The sequence below is a fragment of the Pristiophorus japonicus genome, chromosome 5, assembly GCF_044704955.1.
Source record: "Pristiophorus japonicus isolate sPriJap1 chromosome 5, sPriJap1.hap1, whole genome shotgun sequence".
Lineage (NCBI taxonomy): Eukaryota > Metazoa > Chordata > Chondrichthyes > Pristiophoridae > Pristiophorus > Pristiophorus japonicus.
Genome location: NC_091981.1, coordinates 256,967,877 through 256,982,888, shown reverse-complemented (window position 1 = coordinate 256,982,888; position 15,012 = coordinate 256,967,877). Strand labels below are relative to the sequence as shown.

Sequence of the window (15,012 nt, the reverse complement as noted above, 5' to 3'; positions counted from 1 at the left end):
CTATCCAGGTGGGTGGGTGGGGTGGCTTGACCCATCCATCTCCACGGAGGTGTGTGGGGGGCCTGACCCATCCACCTCCATGGCACGAACCTGGTATTGCAGTACTTCCAGGAACAGTGCAGTGGCTCTCGGCCTTTTGGCTAAGAGCATTGGCGCAGGGTGATCCTTGATGTGTGCAAGGTGACCTCTGGCGTTTGTGATCTGACAAAGATTGGCAACGAATATTTAAAAAAAAATAATAATAATTTCTATCACAACGATGACTTAAAGATACCAGAATTACAATGTTTTATTTTCACAATGTATATAATCTCTGTGTTACTATGTACATGTCTTATTCTGATTTACTGGATGAAAAGTGCTCTGAATTATTTGCATCTTGGATCTGTTGGTCCTGACAGTTGAGGTATTCAAATGGTTTCTTGTAACATTGTTTTTTTCCCTTCCTACCCTACCTAGATAAAATTGATGAGAAAACAGCTGATAAGTACAGCCACTTAAATATTGTGGGCATGGTTGGATCTATCGATAATGATTTCTGCGGGACAGATATGACCATTGGGACAGACTCTGCTTTGCACCGCATTATTGAAGTGGTGGATGCCATCATGACCACTGCTCAGAGGTAAATCTAGGAGAGAAAAAAAACTGTGCCATTAGAACTGGTAGTTTGCTAATGAGTTTATATTTTAGAACTGAGTAATTATAGGCCCAAACTTACTTCCACAGGGAGTCTCCCACCATAAATCTGGCAAGTGACCCGTAGAACCCCCCCCCCCCACCCGCCAAAAAAAGCAGAAACGTGTTATAGAATCATAGAAATTTACAGCATGGAAGGAGGCCATTTTGGCCAATTGTGTCCGCGCCGGCCGACCAAGAGCTATTCAGCCGAATCCCACTTTCCAGTTCTTGATCCGTAGCCCTGTAGGTTACAGCACTTTGGCCCCAAGTTTCCACACGATAAAAAACGGGCGCCCCTCCGAGCTGGGTGCCCGTTTTTCGGGCCGAAAACGGCGCCGGAAAAAAAACGCGCGATTCTGGAGCGCCCTGCAGCTCCATGTCTGCTTGGCACGGCGCCCAGGGTGGCGGAGCCTACCACTCGCGCCGATTTTGTAAGTGGGAGGGGGCGGGTACCATTTAAATTAGTTTTTTTCCTGCCGGCAACGCTGCGCGTGCGCGTTGGAGCATTCGCGCATGCACAGTGTGAAGGAAACATTGGCACTCGGCCATTTTTGTAGTTCTTTGTAGCTGTTTAATTTTTGAACATTTTTTAATAAAAGCACATTGCCATCAGCACTGGGGCTTCTTGCAGCAGTGAGAAGGCTGCAGGAATCCTCAGAAGTTGAGGCAGCCGTTTCCCGACGGCCTTACCCCCCCCCCCCCCTGCAGTTGGGAATGGCTGCTGAACTTGTGAGGCTTCCTGCAGCCTTCTCTCTGTCTCCTCCCCCCCCCCCCCCCCCGCGGGAACGAACGGCTTCCTCCTCCTCCTCCTCCCCCCCCCCCCCCCCCTCCCCCCCGCGGGAACGGCTGCCTCAACTTGTGAGGCTTCCGGCAGCATTCTCCCTGGCTGAAGCACTTTCACACAGGTAGGAAGATGGTTTATTTAATGTTTTCTTTGCTTATAAATTTTTATTCAGGTTGGATTTATTTGTAGAAGTATAAATAAGGATTTATTGTAGAATTTAATGACTTCCCTTCCCCCCCTCCCCCCCCCACCTCGTTCCGGACGCCTAATTTGTAACCTGCGCCTGATTTTTTAATGTGTAGACAAGGTTTTTTCAGTTCTACAAAAATCTTCACTTGCTCCATTCTAAGTTAGTTTGGAGTACGTTTTCACTGTGGAAACTTTGAAATCAGGCGTCAGTGACCGGACACGCCCCCTTTTGAAGAAAAAATTCTGTTCCAAAGTGAAACTGTTCTAACTGACTTGAACTGCAGAAAAAAAAAATGTGGAGAATTGCGATTTCTAAGATACTCCGTTCTCCACCAGTTGCTCCTAAAAATCAGGCGCAAATCATGTGGAAACTTGAGTGCACATCCAAGTATTTTTTAAATATGGTGAGGCTTTCTGCCTCTACCACCCTTTCAGGCAGCGAGTTCCAGACCCCACCACCTGCTGGGTGAAGAAATTTCTTCTCGTATCTCCTCTAAACCTCCCCCCCCCCCCCAACCCCTCCACCCCCAATTACTTTAAATCTATGCCTCCTGGTTGTAGACCCCTCTGCCAAGGAAAACAGGTCCTTCCCAGCCACTCTATCCAGGTCCCTCAAAATTTTATACACCTCAATCGGGTCTCCCCTAATCGAGAGAAAATAGACCCAGCATCTCCAATCTTTCCTCATAGCCAAAATTCTCCAGTCCAGGCAACATTCTTGTAAATGTGTCATGCCAAGTGTCCGCCATTTTGTTGGAAGGGTTTGGCCAGTCTTCTGCTGGAGTTACAAGTGGAGACCGTGAGAACCACTGTATTCATTTTTTAACAATGTGTCAGTTGCTCTGTTGCAAAATACACCCATGATTTGTGTGGCAAGATATCGTGCAGTGGCGCATAGATCCCATCCACAGCTTTATAGGCCAGAATATTGTTTGATTGGACTCCATGGTACGTGCAGCATTAGGTTCTTCCTCCACTATAATGATTTGAAATACCTGGCGTCTACATACTCCTGTTGGTTTAATAATAGATAAGTGCCCCCTTTTAAACCTTAGCCCTGAATTTCCACAAGGGCTGGTTCTGATCTCCCGCCGTAATTTTGGTGGAATCCTCAGACAAACGGCACCAATGGCTGTTAACACCATTTTTCTAAGTGTTCTGAAGCTATGGTGGGAGATCGGAACAACCTCCTTGGAAATTCAGCAGCCTCATCTGCATTATACTAGATGAGGAGTTATTTTAATCCGTGCTTTTCTCCCGCCTTAAGACCTGGGAACGACGATAATCCACGGCCAGGTGTCTCCATAAACCTCTTTCCCCTGCCCCCTCCACCCTCACCACCAACAACAAGTGCAAGCAGCTTCTGTGATATTAGGATTGAGACCAACTGTTCAGTTGTCTCTGCTGTTTCTCTCCCCCCCACCCCCCCCGCCCCACACACTCCCTCGCTTCCCCAATCCCCTTGCCCTCCATACCAAACTTCCTCCTCCTCCTTCAAATAGTGCCACGGGATCTTTAACAGCCACTCGAGAGGGAAGACAGGGCCTCAGTTTAATGTCTCATCTAAAAGCCAGTATCTCCCTCAGTACTACACAGGAGTGTCAGCCTAAATTTTGTGCTAAAGTCTCTGGAGTGGACTTGAGCCCACTGACTCTCGAGTGAAAATGCTACCACTGAACCACAGCTAACACTTTGTCATAGAATATTATATTATAATAGCTTGAGAAAAAATAATCAACTGCACACTCCATTTCAGAGGCTATATTGATTTAGTTTGATTGGCTTCAAGGTAGCTGTGAATTGGTTGGTAGTGGAGTTAGGTTTCTTAAGGCGTATATGTCTTTTGTGTTATATATATATATATATATATATACATATAAATATATATATATATAATGTTAATCCGTGTTGTTTTATGGCATCTTGGATTTCAATTCAACTATTGGGCACATTTCTCTCAACACCACTCCAGTAGGGCCTTATTCCTTTAAACAGCAACCGTTGTGACCAATTTGAGAGTAACCATGTACAAACAGATGAAGAAAGTTGTAACATTTTTATTTTTTATAAGTGACACCAAAGTGGTGCGAGTATTATACTGAATTTTGCTTTTATTTAGGGTTGGTGATAAATAAGTGCCCAAAATAATATTAAATGTAACTCATAGCTAGAGACTGCTTAATTTGCTCGCTGTGTTTTCTAGAGTTCATTAATAAACTCTGTAGTCATGCAAATACTACAGGTTTTACCATTTGCTATTCAGTAACTTAACCCTATAGCACATTGCTTGAAAACACTCCCAGATTGTTCCATAAAACGTTATGATTTTTTTTTATTCGTTTGAGATGTGGGCAATGCTGGCAAGGCTAGCATTTATTGCCCATCCAGATTGTCCTTGAGAAGGTGGTGGTGAGCCACCGCCTTGAATCTCTGCTGTCTGTGATATGAAGGTACTGCTGTTAGGGAGGGAGTTCCAGGATTTTGAACCAGCGATGATGAAGGAACGGCAATATATTTCCAAGTCAGGATGGTGTGTGACTTGGAGGGGAACTTGCAGGTGTTGATGTTCCCATGCGCTTGCTGACCTTGTCCTTCTAGGTGATAGAGGTTGCTGATTTGGGAGGTACTGCTGAAGACTCTTTAGCGAGTTGCTGCAGTGCATTTTGTAGATGGTACATACTGCACCCACGGGTGCACTTGTGGTGAAGGGAATGAATGTTTAAGGTGGTGGATGGGGTGTCAATCAAGCAGGCTGCTTTGTCCTGGATGGTGTCGAGTTACTTTTGTTGTCGGATCTGCACTCACCAGGCGAGTGGAGAGTCCCACACTCCTGACTTATGCATTGTAGATGATGGAAAGGCTTTGGGGAGTCAGGTGGTGAATCACTCAAGCATAATACCCAGTCTCTGACCTGCTCTTGTATTTATGTGGCTGGTCCAGTTTAAGTTTCTGGTCAATGGTGACCTTCATGATATTGATGGTTGGGGATATGGCAATGGTAATGCTGTTAAATGTCTAGGTGCAGTGGTTAGACTCTCTCTTGTTGGACATAGTCGTTGCCTGGTACTTTTGTAGCGCGCATGTAACATTGAATGTCGTCTGGGTCTGGCTGCATGTGAGCATGGGCTGCTTCGTTATCTGAGGTGTTGCGAATAGAACTGAACACCGTGCAATCATCAGCGAATATCCCCACTTTTGACCCTATTATGGAGGGGGAAGTTCATTAATGAAGTAGCTTAAGATCGTTGAGTCTAGCATACTGCCCTGAGGATCTTCTGCAGCGATGCCCTGGGACTGAGGTGATTAGTCTCGCCAACAACTTCAACCATCTTCCTTTGTGCTAGGTATAACTCTAGCCAGTGGAGAGTTTCCCCCGATTTCCTGTTGACTTCAATTTTACTAGGGCTCCTTGATGCCACACTCGGTCAAATGCTGCCTTGATATCAAGGGCAGTCACTCTCTCCTCACCTCTGGAATTCAGCTCTTTTGTCCATGTTTGGCCCAAGGCTATAATGAGTTCTGGAGCTGAGTGGTCCTGACAGAACCTAAATTCAGCATCGGGGTGTGTTGCTTGATTACATTGTTGACAATATCTTCCATCATTTTGAAAGTAGACTAATGGGACTGATTCGATTTGCCCTGCTATTTTTTGTGTGCAGGATATACCTGGACAATTTTCCACATTGTCAGGTGGATCTCAGTATTATAGCTGTACTGGAACAGCATGGCTGGAGGTGTGGCTAGTTTTGGGGCACAAGTCTTCAGCACGACAACTGGGATGCTGTCAGAGTCCATAGCCTTTGCTATGTGTGTTCAGCCGTTTCTTGATATCACATGGAGCGAATTGAATTGGCTGCAGACTGGCTTCTAAGATGGTGCGGATCTCAGGAGGAGGCTGAGATGGATCATCCACTTGGCACTTTGGTTGCAAATGCTTCAGCCTTGTCTTTTGCACTCACGTGCTGGGCTCCGCCATCACTAAGGAAGGGGATGTTCATGGAGCCTTCTCCTCCCGTTAGTTGTTTAATTGTCCACCGCCAGTCACAACTGGATCTGGCCCTAGTGTCAGAACTGGAAAAAGTTAGAGATGTAACAGATTTTAAGTGAGTGTAGGAAAGAACTAGAGAAGATTTGTGATAGGGTGGAAGGCAGGAGTGATTAAATGACAAAAAGTATCATTGTACAAAGCAAAAGGAGATGGTAATGACCTTGCACCGACCTGAAACATTACCTCTGTTTCTCTCTCCACAGATGCTGCCTGATCTGCTGAGTATTTCCAGCATTTTCTGTTTTTGCCTTTTAATCTTCTCCGCTTTCCCATCGAGCCCATGCCGTCTCTCTGCAAGAACACCTCAGCCAGCGAGTCCCACTCCCCTGCCCTTTCTCCATAGTCTTGCAATTTTTTTTCTTTCAGGTACTTATCCAACTCCCTTTTGAAAGTTGTGATTGAGTCTGCCTCCACCACCCTTTCAGGCCGTGCATTCCAGATCCTAACCACTCGCTGCGTAAAAAGGTTTTTTTCTTGTTTCGCCTTTGGTTCTTTTGCCAATCACCTTAAATCTGTGTCCTCTGGTTCTCAACCCTTCTGCCTCTATCTACTCTATCCCTCTATTTACTCTGTCCAGACCCCTCCATGATTTTGTACAGCTCTATCAAATCTCTTCTCAATCTACTCTGCTCTAAGGAGAACAACCCCAGCTTCTCCAGTCTATCCACATAACTGAAGTCCCTCATCTCTGGACTCATTCTCGTAATTCATTTCTGCACCTTCTCTCAGGCCTTCACATCCTCTTAAAGTGGGGTGCCCAGAATTGGACACACTAATCCAATTGAGGCTGAACTAGTGTTTTACACAGGTTCATCATAATTTCCATGCCTTTTTACACTATACCTCTATTCATGAAGCCTAGGATCCCGTAAGCTTTTTAAACTGCTTTCTCAACCTGCCCTGCCACCTTCAACGATTTGTGCACATATACCCCTCGGTCTCTCTGTTCATGCACCCCCTTTAAGATAGTATGCTTTCGTTTATGGGGACAAAATTGCTTCCGCCCCGTTTGGGGGGAGCGATAACCTTGGCGAGGCGAGACTTCCTCTGCCCAGCGTGGAGGTTCCGTCCGTGATCTAAATTCGGGTTATTGTCCCCGAGAGGAAGTGGAGCATAATGTCGGGTGTTCCACTTCCTCTCGGGGGCGGGACTGGGGCGGTAAGGGCGCGAATGTTGCAGCACTACCCGACCTCTCTGCATGGTGCTGACGCGAGCACAGGGCCCTCCCCTCCCCTTCCGTTAAAGGGAAGGGCACGCTGTGAGGTCTGCAGTGGGGTGAGGGGCCCCCATTATGCCACAGGGGATACGGGGTGCCATGGCCGCAGCCCAGTACAGAAGCGGAGTGCCGGGCTGCACCATCATGACATGGACCCCGCGAAATACGGGACGGAAGGCCGGACTGTTAAGTCGTCTGAAAAAAGAAAATGGCGCGGCTCACCTCCACTTTAACTATTGCCACGCGAGCGGAGTGCGGCCCGGTTTGCGAAAACGGGTCGCAGGGGGGCCAAAAATATAATCACCCGGGGCGTTGCCGGTTTTGTGCCTCTGCTAACTTCTGCGCAATTTCACGGGAACTGGTAGCACCAGCCCCCTCCGCCCCTCCGGGCGAGAAATGGTTTGCGCCCCGTTGGCACTAATGGGAGTGGCAAACCATGCAAGTTTCTCTCCCTATATTTCCTCTCCTCATTCTTTTGACCAAAATGTATCACTTCCCACTTTTCTGCATTAAATTTAGTCTGTCATGTGTCCACCGTTCCATCAGCCTGGCTATGTCCTCTTGAGGCCTTTAGTGGAAACAGCCTAATTTCTCAAGTCTTTCTTCATAATTTGAACCCCTCATCCTTAGTACTGTCCACGGGAATCTATGTTCAACCTTTTCCATTCCTTTTTTAATCTTGTAGGGTGCACAAAAACATTACAACATTACAACTGTAACCGAAGACCTTGTGCACTTGGTATGAATTGAAAATGACTCCACACTTTGCAATACCATTTTGATGTGGTAACTTCCATCTTCTTTTCCTGTTCAGTGTTGCTGGGTGGAGCCCTACGTTCTTGAAGTCCCCCAGTACAACTCATTCAAGTACAGAGAAAAGGATTATAATCCGTCAATACCGATGCAATTTTTAGAAGCAATCTGTGGCTTCAAATGCTCTTTCAGAAACTTGATAGCTGTGAATGAGATTGTTTTCACATATTTCGAGTCTCTTTCCCCCCCCACTCCCCCGCCCCCCCCCCCCCCCCCCGAGCCAAGTTGTGTACCAGAAGAGAAACTGGCTCATGGGCACTGTAAAACCAAAGGAAACCAATTCTTGCCCCCACCTAGCAACAGCAACAGCTTGTATTTATATAGTGCCTTTAACGTAGTGAAATGTCCTAAGATGCTTCACGGGAGTGTTATGCGATAAAAATTTGACACGGAGCTGCATAAGTAGAAATTAGCGCAGGTGAAAAAAGCCTGGTCAAAGAGGAACGTCTTGAAAGAGGAAAGAGAGGCGGAGAGGTTTAGGCAGGGAGCTTGGGCCCAGGCAACAGAAGGCAGGGTCACCAATGGTTGACTGATTACAATCAGGAATGCTCAGGAGGGCAGAATTAGAGGAGCACAGACATCTTGGGTTGTTAGAAACATAGAAAATAGGTGCAGGAGTAGGCGGCCATTCGGCCCTTCGAGCCTACACCACCATTCAATATGATCATGGCTGATCATACATTTCAGTATCCCATTCCTCCTATCTCTCCATACCCTTGATTCCTTTAGTCGTGAGGGCCACATCTAACTCCCTTTTGAATATATCTAATGAACTGGCCCCAACAACTTTCTGTGGTAGTGAATTCCACATACCCACAATTCTGAGTGAAGAAGTTTCTCCTCATCTCGGTTCTAAATGGCTTACTCCTTATCCTTAGACTGTGAACCCTGGTTCTGAACTTCGCGAACATTGTGTAATTTTTCCTGCATCTAACCTGTCCAATCCCGTCAGAATTTTATATGATTCTATGAGATCCCCTCTCATTCTTCTAAACTCCATTGAAGCCTATTTGATCCAGTCTTTCTTCATATGTCAGTCCTGTCATCCCGGAAATCAGTCTGGTGAACCTTCGTTGCACTCCCTCAATAGCACGAATGTCCTTCCTTTGATTAGGAGACCAAAACTGTACACTGTATTCAAGGTGTGGCCTTACCAAGGCCCTGTACAACTGTAGTAAGACATCCCTGTTCCTATACTCGAATCCTCTCGTTATGAAGACCAACATGCCATTTGCCTTCTTAACCGCCTGCTGCACCTGTATGCCAAGCTTCAATAACTGATGTACCATGATACCCAGGTCTCATTGCACCTTTACCAATCTGTCACCATTCAGATAATAATCAGCCCTCCTGTTTTTACCACCAAAGTGGATAACCTCCCATTTATCCACATTATACTGCATCTGCCATGTATTTGCTCACTCACATAACCTGTCCCAAGTCACCATGCAGCCTCTTAGCATCCTCCTCACAGCTCACACTGCCACCCAGCTTAGTGTCATCTGCAAACTTGGATATATTACATTCAATTACTTCATCTAAATCATTAATGTTTATTGTAAATAGCTGGGATCCCAGCACTGAACCATGCGGTACCCCACTAGTCACTGCCTGCCATTCTGAAAAGGACCTGTTTATTCCTACTCTCTGCTTCCTGTCTGCCAACCAGTTCTCTATCCATGTCAGTACATTACCCCCAATACCATGTGCTTTAATTTTGCACTCTAATCTCTTATGTGGGATCTTGTCAAAAGCCTTTTGAAATTCCAAAAAAAACACATCCACTGGCTTCCCCCTTGACCACTCTACTAGTTACATCGTCAAAAAATTCTAGAAGATTTGTCGAGCATGATTTCCCTTTCATAAATCCATGCTGACTTGGACCGATCCTGTCACTGCTTCCAAATGCGTGGCTATTACATCTTTAATAGTTGATTCCAACATTTTCCCCACCACCGATGTCGGGCTGAACGGTCTATAATTTCCTGTTTTCTCTCTCCCTCCTTTTTTTAAAAGTGGGGTTACATTAGCTACCCTCCAGTCCTTAGGAACTGATCCAGAGTCTATAGAATGTTGGAAAATGAACACCAATGCATCCACTATTTCTAGGGCCACTTCCTTAAGTACTCTGGGATGCAGACTATCAGGCCCTGGGAATTTATCGGCCTTCAATCCTATCAATTTCCCTAACACAGTTTGCTGACTAATAAGGATATCCTTTCGTTCCTCCTTCTTGCTCGACCCTCGGTCCCCTAGTATTTCTGGAAGGTTATTTGTGTCTTCCTTAGAGAAGACAGAACCAAAGTATTTGTTCAATTGATCTGCCATTTCTTTGTTCCCCATTATGACTTCACCTGATTCTGACTGTAAGGGACCTATATTTGTCTTCATTAATCTTTTTCTCTATGTGTCTGTAGAAGCTTTTGCAGTCAGTTTTTATGTTCCCTGCAAGCTTTTTCTCATATTCTATTTTCTCCCTCCTAATTAAATCCTTTGTACTCCTCTGCTGAATTCTAAATTTCTCCCAGTCCTCAGATTTGCTGTTTTTTTTGGCCAATTTATATGCCTCTTCCATGGATTTAACACTATCCCCAATTTCCCTTGTAAGCAACAGTTGAGTCACCTTCCCCGTTTTATTTTTACACCAGACAGGGATGTACAATTGTTGAAGTTCATCCATGCGATCTTTAAATGTCTGCCATTGTCTATCCACTGTCATCCCTTTAAGTATCATTCGCCAGTCTATCCTAGTCAGTTCACGTCTCATACCATCGAAGTTATATTTCTTTAAGTTCAGGACTCTAGTCTCTGTATTAACTGTGTCACTCATGAAGAATTCTACCACATTATGGTCACTCATCCCCAAGGGGCCTCGCACAAAAAGATTGCTAATTAATCCTCTCTCATTACACAACACCCAGTCTAGGATGGCCAGCTCTCTAGTTGGTTCCTCGACATATTGGTCTAGAAAACCATCCCTTATACACTCCAGGAAATCCTCCTCCATCTATTGCTACCAGTTTGGTTAGCGCAATCAAATGTAGATTAAAGTCACCCATGATAACTGCTGTACCTTTATTGCACGCATCCCTAATTTCCTGTTTGATGCCATCCCCAACCTCACGATGACTGTTTGCTGGTCTGTACACAACTCCCACTAGCGTTTTCTGCCCTTTGGTGTTCCGCAGCTCTACCCATACAGATTCTACCTCATCCATGCTAATGTCCTTCCTTAATATTGCGTTAATCTCCTCTTTAACCAGCAACGCTACCCCACCTCCTTTTCCTTTCTGTCTATGGCCCCAAATTTCCACATAATTTGCTCCTGCTTTTTAGGAGCAACTGGTGTAGAACGGAGTATCTTAGAAATCGGAATTTTCGTCATTTAGTTTGCTCCAGTTCTAGTCAGTTAGAACAGTTTCACTTTGGAACAGAATTTTTTTTTCAAAAGGGGGCGTATCCGGCCACTTACGCCTGATTTCAACGTTTCGTGAGTGAAAACTTACTCCAAACTAACTTAGAAAAGAGTAAGTGAAGATTTTTGTACGCTCGAAAAAACCTTGTCTACACTTTAGAAAATCAGGCGCAGGTTACAAATCAGGCGTAAGGAATGGGGGGGGGGTTTAAAGGGAAGTTTACAAACATTAAACACTTCAGTTTTACAAATAAAGAGCTGTCATCAATAATAAATGATAAATACATCAATAAATCAACCAATAAATCAATCAAAAAAAAAATTAGAAATAATTTTTTTTTTTAAATCAATAAATAAAACATTTTCTACTTACCGACTGCAGCACTAGGAGCCCTCCAACAGCATGCCCCCCCCCCCCCCCCCAGTGTGTCTATCTCTGTGTCTGTCTGTCTGTCTGTGTGTGTCTCTCATTCTCTGTCAGTGTCTGTGTTTCTGACAACGGGGGGAGGAGGGGGGTAGAGGGAGAGAGGTGGGGAGCAGAGGGAGGGATGGGGAAGGGGGGAGAAGGAGATAAAGGGGATGGGGGGGGAAAGGAGATGGGGGGGGGAAAGGATATTTGGGGGGGCAGGAGGAGATTTGGGGGGGGGGAAAGGAGAAGGGGAAGGGAGGCTGAACAGGCTGGGCCCGAGACTTCGGGCAGGGCCCGTCCCCAGCACCAGATTTACAGGTAGGTGGCGTTGGGTCGGGTCGGGAGGGTGGTGGGAGGGAGGTCAGGTCGGATCCAATCTGGGGGGGGGAGCGGGAGTCGGCTCGGGTCCAGTCGGGAGGGGGGGGAGAGGGGCCTTATTCACGCAGCCCCAGTGAGGCCATTCGGCCAGGGCTAGGGGCTGCGTGCTTCGGGCCCCTCCCACACAGTTTCTGGCGCCTGGAGCTACTGCACTTGTGTGCCCACTGTAGCGCGCATGTACAGAGGTCCCGGCACTGTTTTCAGCGCAGGGACCTGGCTCCGCCCCCTACAGCTCCTGCTGCGCCGCGCCGAGGGCCAGAGGATCTGCAGGGAGATGGAGAATCTGGAAGTTTTTTTTAGGCGCACTTTATGGCGCGAAAAATGGGCGTCCAGGTCGGGACTGCGCCGTTCTAGGCGCGGCTCGAAACTTGGGCCCTATATTTCCTGAATATTAAATACCCCTGGATATTGAGTTCCCAGCCTTTGTCACCCTGGAGCCATGCCTCCGTAATCCCAATTACATATCCGTTTACCGTTCTCTGCGCAGTTAATTCATCCACCTTATTCCGAATGCTCCTCGCATTGAGACACAGAGCCTTCAGGCTTGTTTTTTTAACACTCTGTCCTTTTAGAATTATGCTGTAATGTGTCCCTTTTTGATCTTCGTCTTTGATTTTTTTTACTTGTTGTGGGGCTGGAGGAGAATAGAGACAGGGAGGGGTGAGGCCATGAAGGGATTTGAAAACAGGAATGAGAATTTTGAAATCAGTAGCAGTAGATAGTTAGTGTACTTAATTGTTTAGAAGAGCAGTTTTCTATTAACCAAAATATTTCTATGACCTTTGGGAAAATGTAGATAAGCAATTGCCTACAATGGTAAGTACTGCAGGGAATCTAATACAGCCAGAGTGATGATCTGGACTAGTTTCGATCGCCTGGATGGGTCGGAGAGGAATTTTCCCAGATTTTTTTTTTCCCCATTTGGCCTGGGTTTTTATCTGGATTTTGCCTCTCCCAGGAGATCACATGTCTCCGGTTGGGGTGGAGTGTAGAATGTTTCAGTGTAAGGGGTGTCGCAGTTTTGTGGGGCGGACTGGTTGGGCCGGATGCTCTTTACCTGTCCGCCATTGTTCATTGTTCATAGGTTTATATGTAACCTTCAGGGCTGCTGACCGAGGGTCGTGCGGCTCTTTGTCAGCCGGCGCGGACACGATGGGCCGAAATGGCCTCCTTCTGCGCTGTAAATTTCTATGTTTCTAATTGGGAACAATTCTGTTTATAAATCAAACGCACTTAATTTCATGGTGTAGTATTTTTCATGATGTATGGAAACAGGTACACCACATAAAAAGTCTAAAAATGCTGCAAACAGTAGCACTTCAGGCACAGTATTAGTAGGGCATGTGCCCTACTTTTTTCTCCTCCATTTGTGAACAGAAGAAACTTTCATGTATTGTAACTTTTGCTTGGTGCTGAGTATGATGCTCACGTGTAAACTGTACCATACCAACATACCTTATCTTTTGTGCATAACATTTGGCTTTTTTAAAATGAAAGACTATCCATTGCTCACTTTACAAGATGTATTCCTGGTATACATATAACTTGCAGCATGGAGGCCCCGACCTGCGAGAAACCACCAGCCACAGGTCGGGGCCGTAAAAGGAGTGGAGGTGCAGCGGCCCGGGAGCAGAGTGGAGGCGTGCCACTTCAGAGAGCAGGGCGAGCTGGTGCAGGGGGGTGTGATGACTTGGAGAAGGGTGACTGGATTGGACGTCACCAAAACCCAGGTCGCTGATTGGAGTGTGGGCAGGTACAGCAAAAGAGGCAGCAAGCAGCAGAGGAGCGGCGAAGGAGTGGCGAGAGATTGTAGAGCAACGTGATCGGGGCCCAGGAGAGGCGTGAGTTTGGGGCCCAGAAGAGTGGAGGGCCCAGGGGCAGCACGGGTCCACCCATACTGTGCTATGTGTGCGCACTAGGTGCGTGCAGCAGAGCTGGTCTCCAGTCATCTTGTGTTGGGGTCATCATCATAGATGGTCCCTTGAATGAGGATGACTTGCTTCCACACCAAAAGGAATGAGTTCACACATGTTTCAATGAAGGACCTAATATTCCAGTCTTGAACTCGAGGGGTGGAAGATGCCTATGCGTGGATTTTTTTTAATGTGTGGTGACCGTTGCACATCAGCCACCACACGGGCTTGACAGCTATGCCTTTATCCAGTGGCAAGGGTTAACCAAGATGACTGGAGACCTGCTCTGCTGCATGGACCTGCATGTGCGCACACATATCGTAGTGTGGACTGGCCCGTGCTACCCCTGTGCCCTCGGCTCTTCTGGGCCCTGTATCCAATTTGCCGCTCCTCCGCCACGATCTCTCACTGCACCTCCGCACCAAACATTAGCCGAATCTCAGTCACGGTCTAATGTTTTGTAGAGCATCACTCTTTTAACTCTTGTTCTCCCTCCCTCAACCAATTCCTTATTGACATTGAAGTTTTACCTTGAACTGCAACTGATTTCAGTTTCAGTAGTAACCTTTTGTGAGGAGTAAGAAATTAGTGGGTGCATAACTTTCAGAAGCGGATGATGGGAAAAGATGTCAAGTAAGCTAAATGTAAGACACAAGGCAGATTAAAAGAATGCCTTAGGCAAAAGGGAAGGATTGACAGGTGCAGCCAGAGAAAAGCCTGTGGAGTGATCTTCACTGTTTGTGTAGTAAAACCAGCTGCTAACACATTACAATTAAATAAACGAGGCAGTTAGGAAAAGCTTGGCAGCAGAGACATGCACAGACAGGAAGATCAGATAATACAACTCCTGATAACAATGGGGCAGAGACTTTCATTGTGCAGGGAAACCAGGTAATAGATTAATTTAAAGACAGTATCTGTATGCACACACAACCTCCCAGAACACAAACAATGTTATCCCTATAATTGGTAGCAAAATTGTATTTGATTGAGAAGGTGGGAAGAGACATCTAGACCTCTCCCGGGCACGTGCTTGAGAAATAAAGACCTGATGTGAAATAACGTGGAGTACCACAAGGTTCAGTGCTGGGACCCCAGCTATTTACAATATACATTAATGATTTGGACGAAGGATTTGAATGTAATATCTCCAAATTTTCAGATGA

General features: G+C 46.2%; 1 protein-coding gene across 4 annotated transcripts in view; it reads left to right on the top strand.

The window, feature by feature from the left end:
* Positions 1 to 15,012, top strand: part of LOC139264681 (ATP-dependent 6-phosphofructokinase, platelet type-like) — a 149,742-nt gene that overhangs the window by 49,465 nt on the left and 85,265 nt on the right. For all 4 annotated transcript variants that reach the window (XM_070881570.1, XM_070881572.1, XM_070881573.1 and 1 more), the window contains exon 5: positions 460 to 625. In XM_070881570.1, the coding sequence (XP_070737671.1) occupies positions 460 to 625 (166 nt within the window). The remainder of the gene's footprint in view (positions 1 to 459; positions 626 to 15,012) is intronic.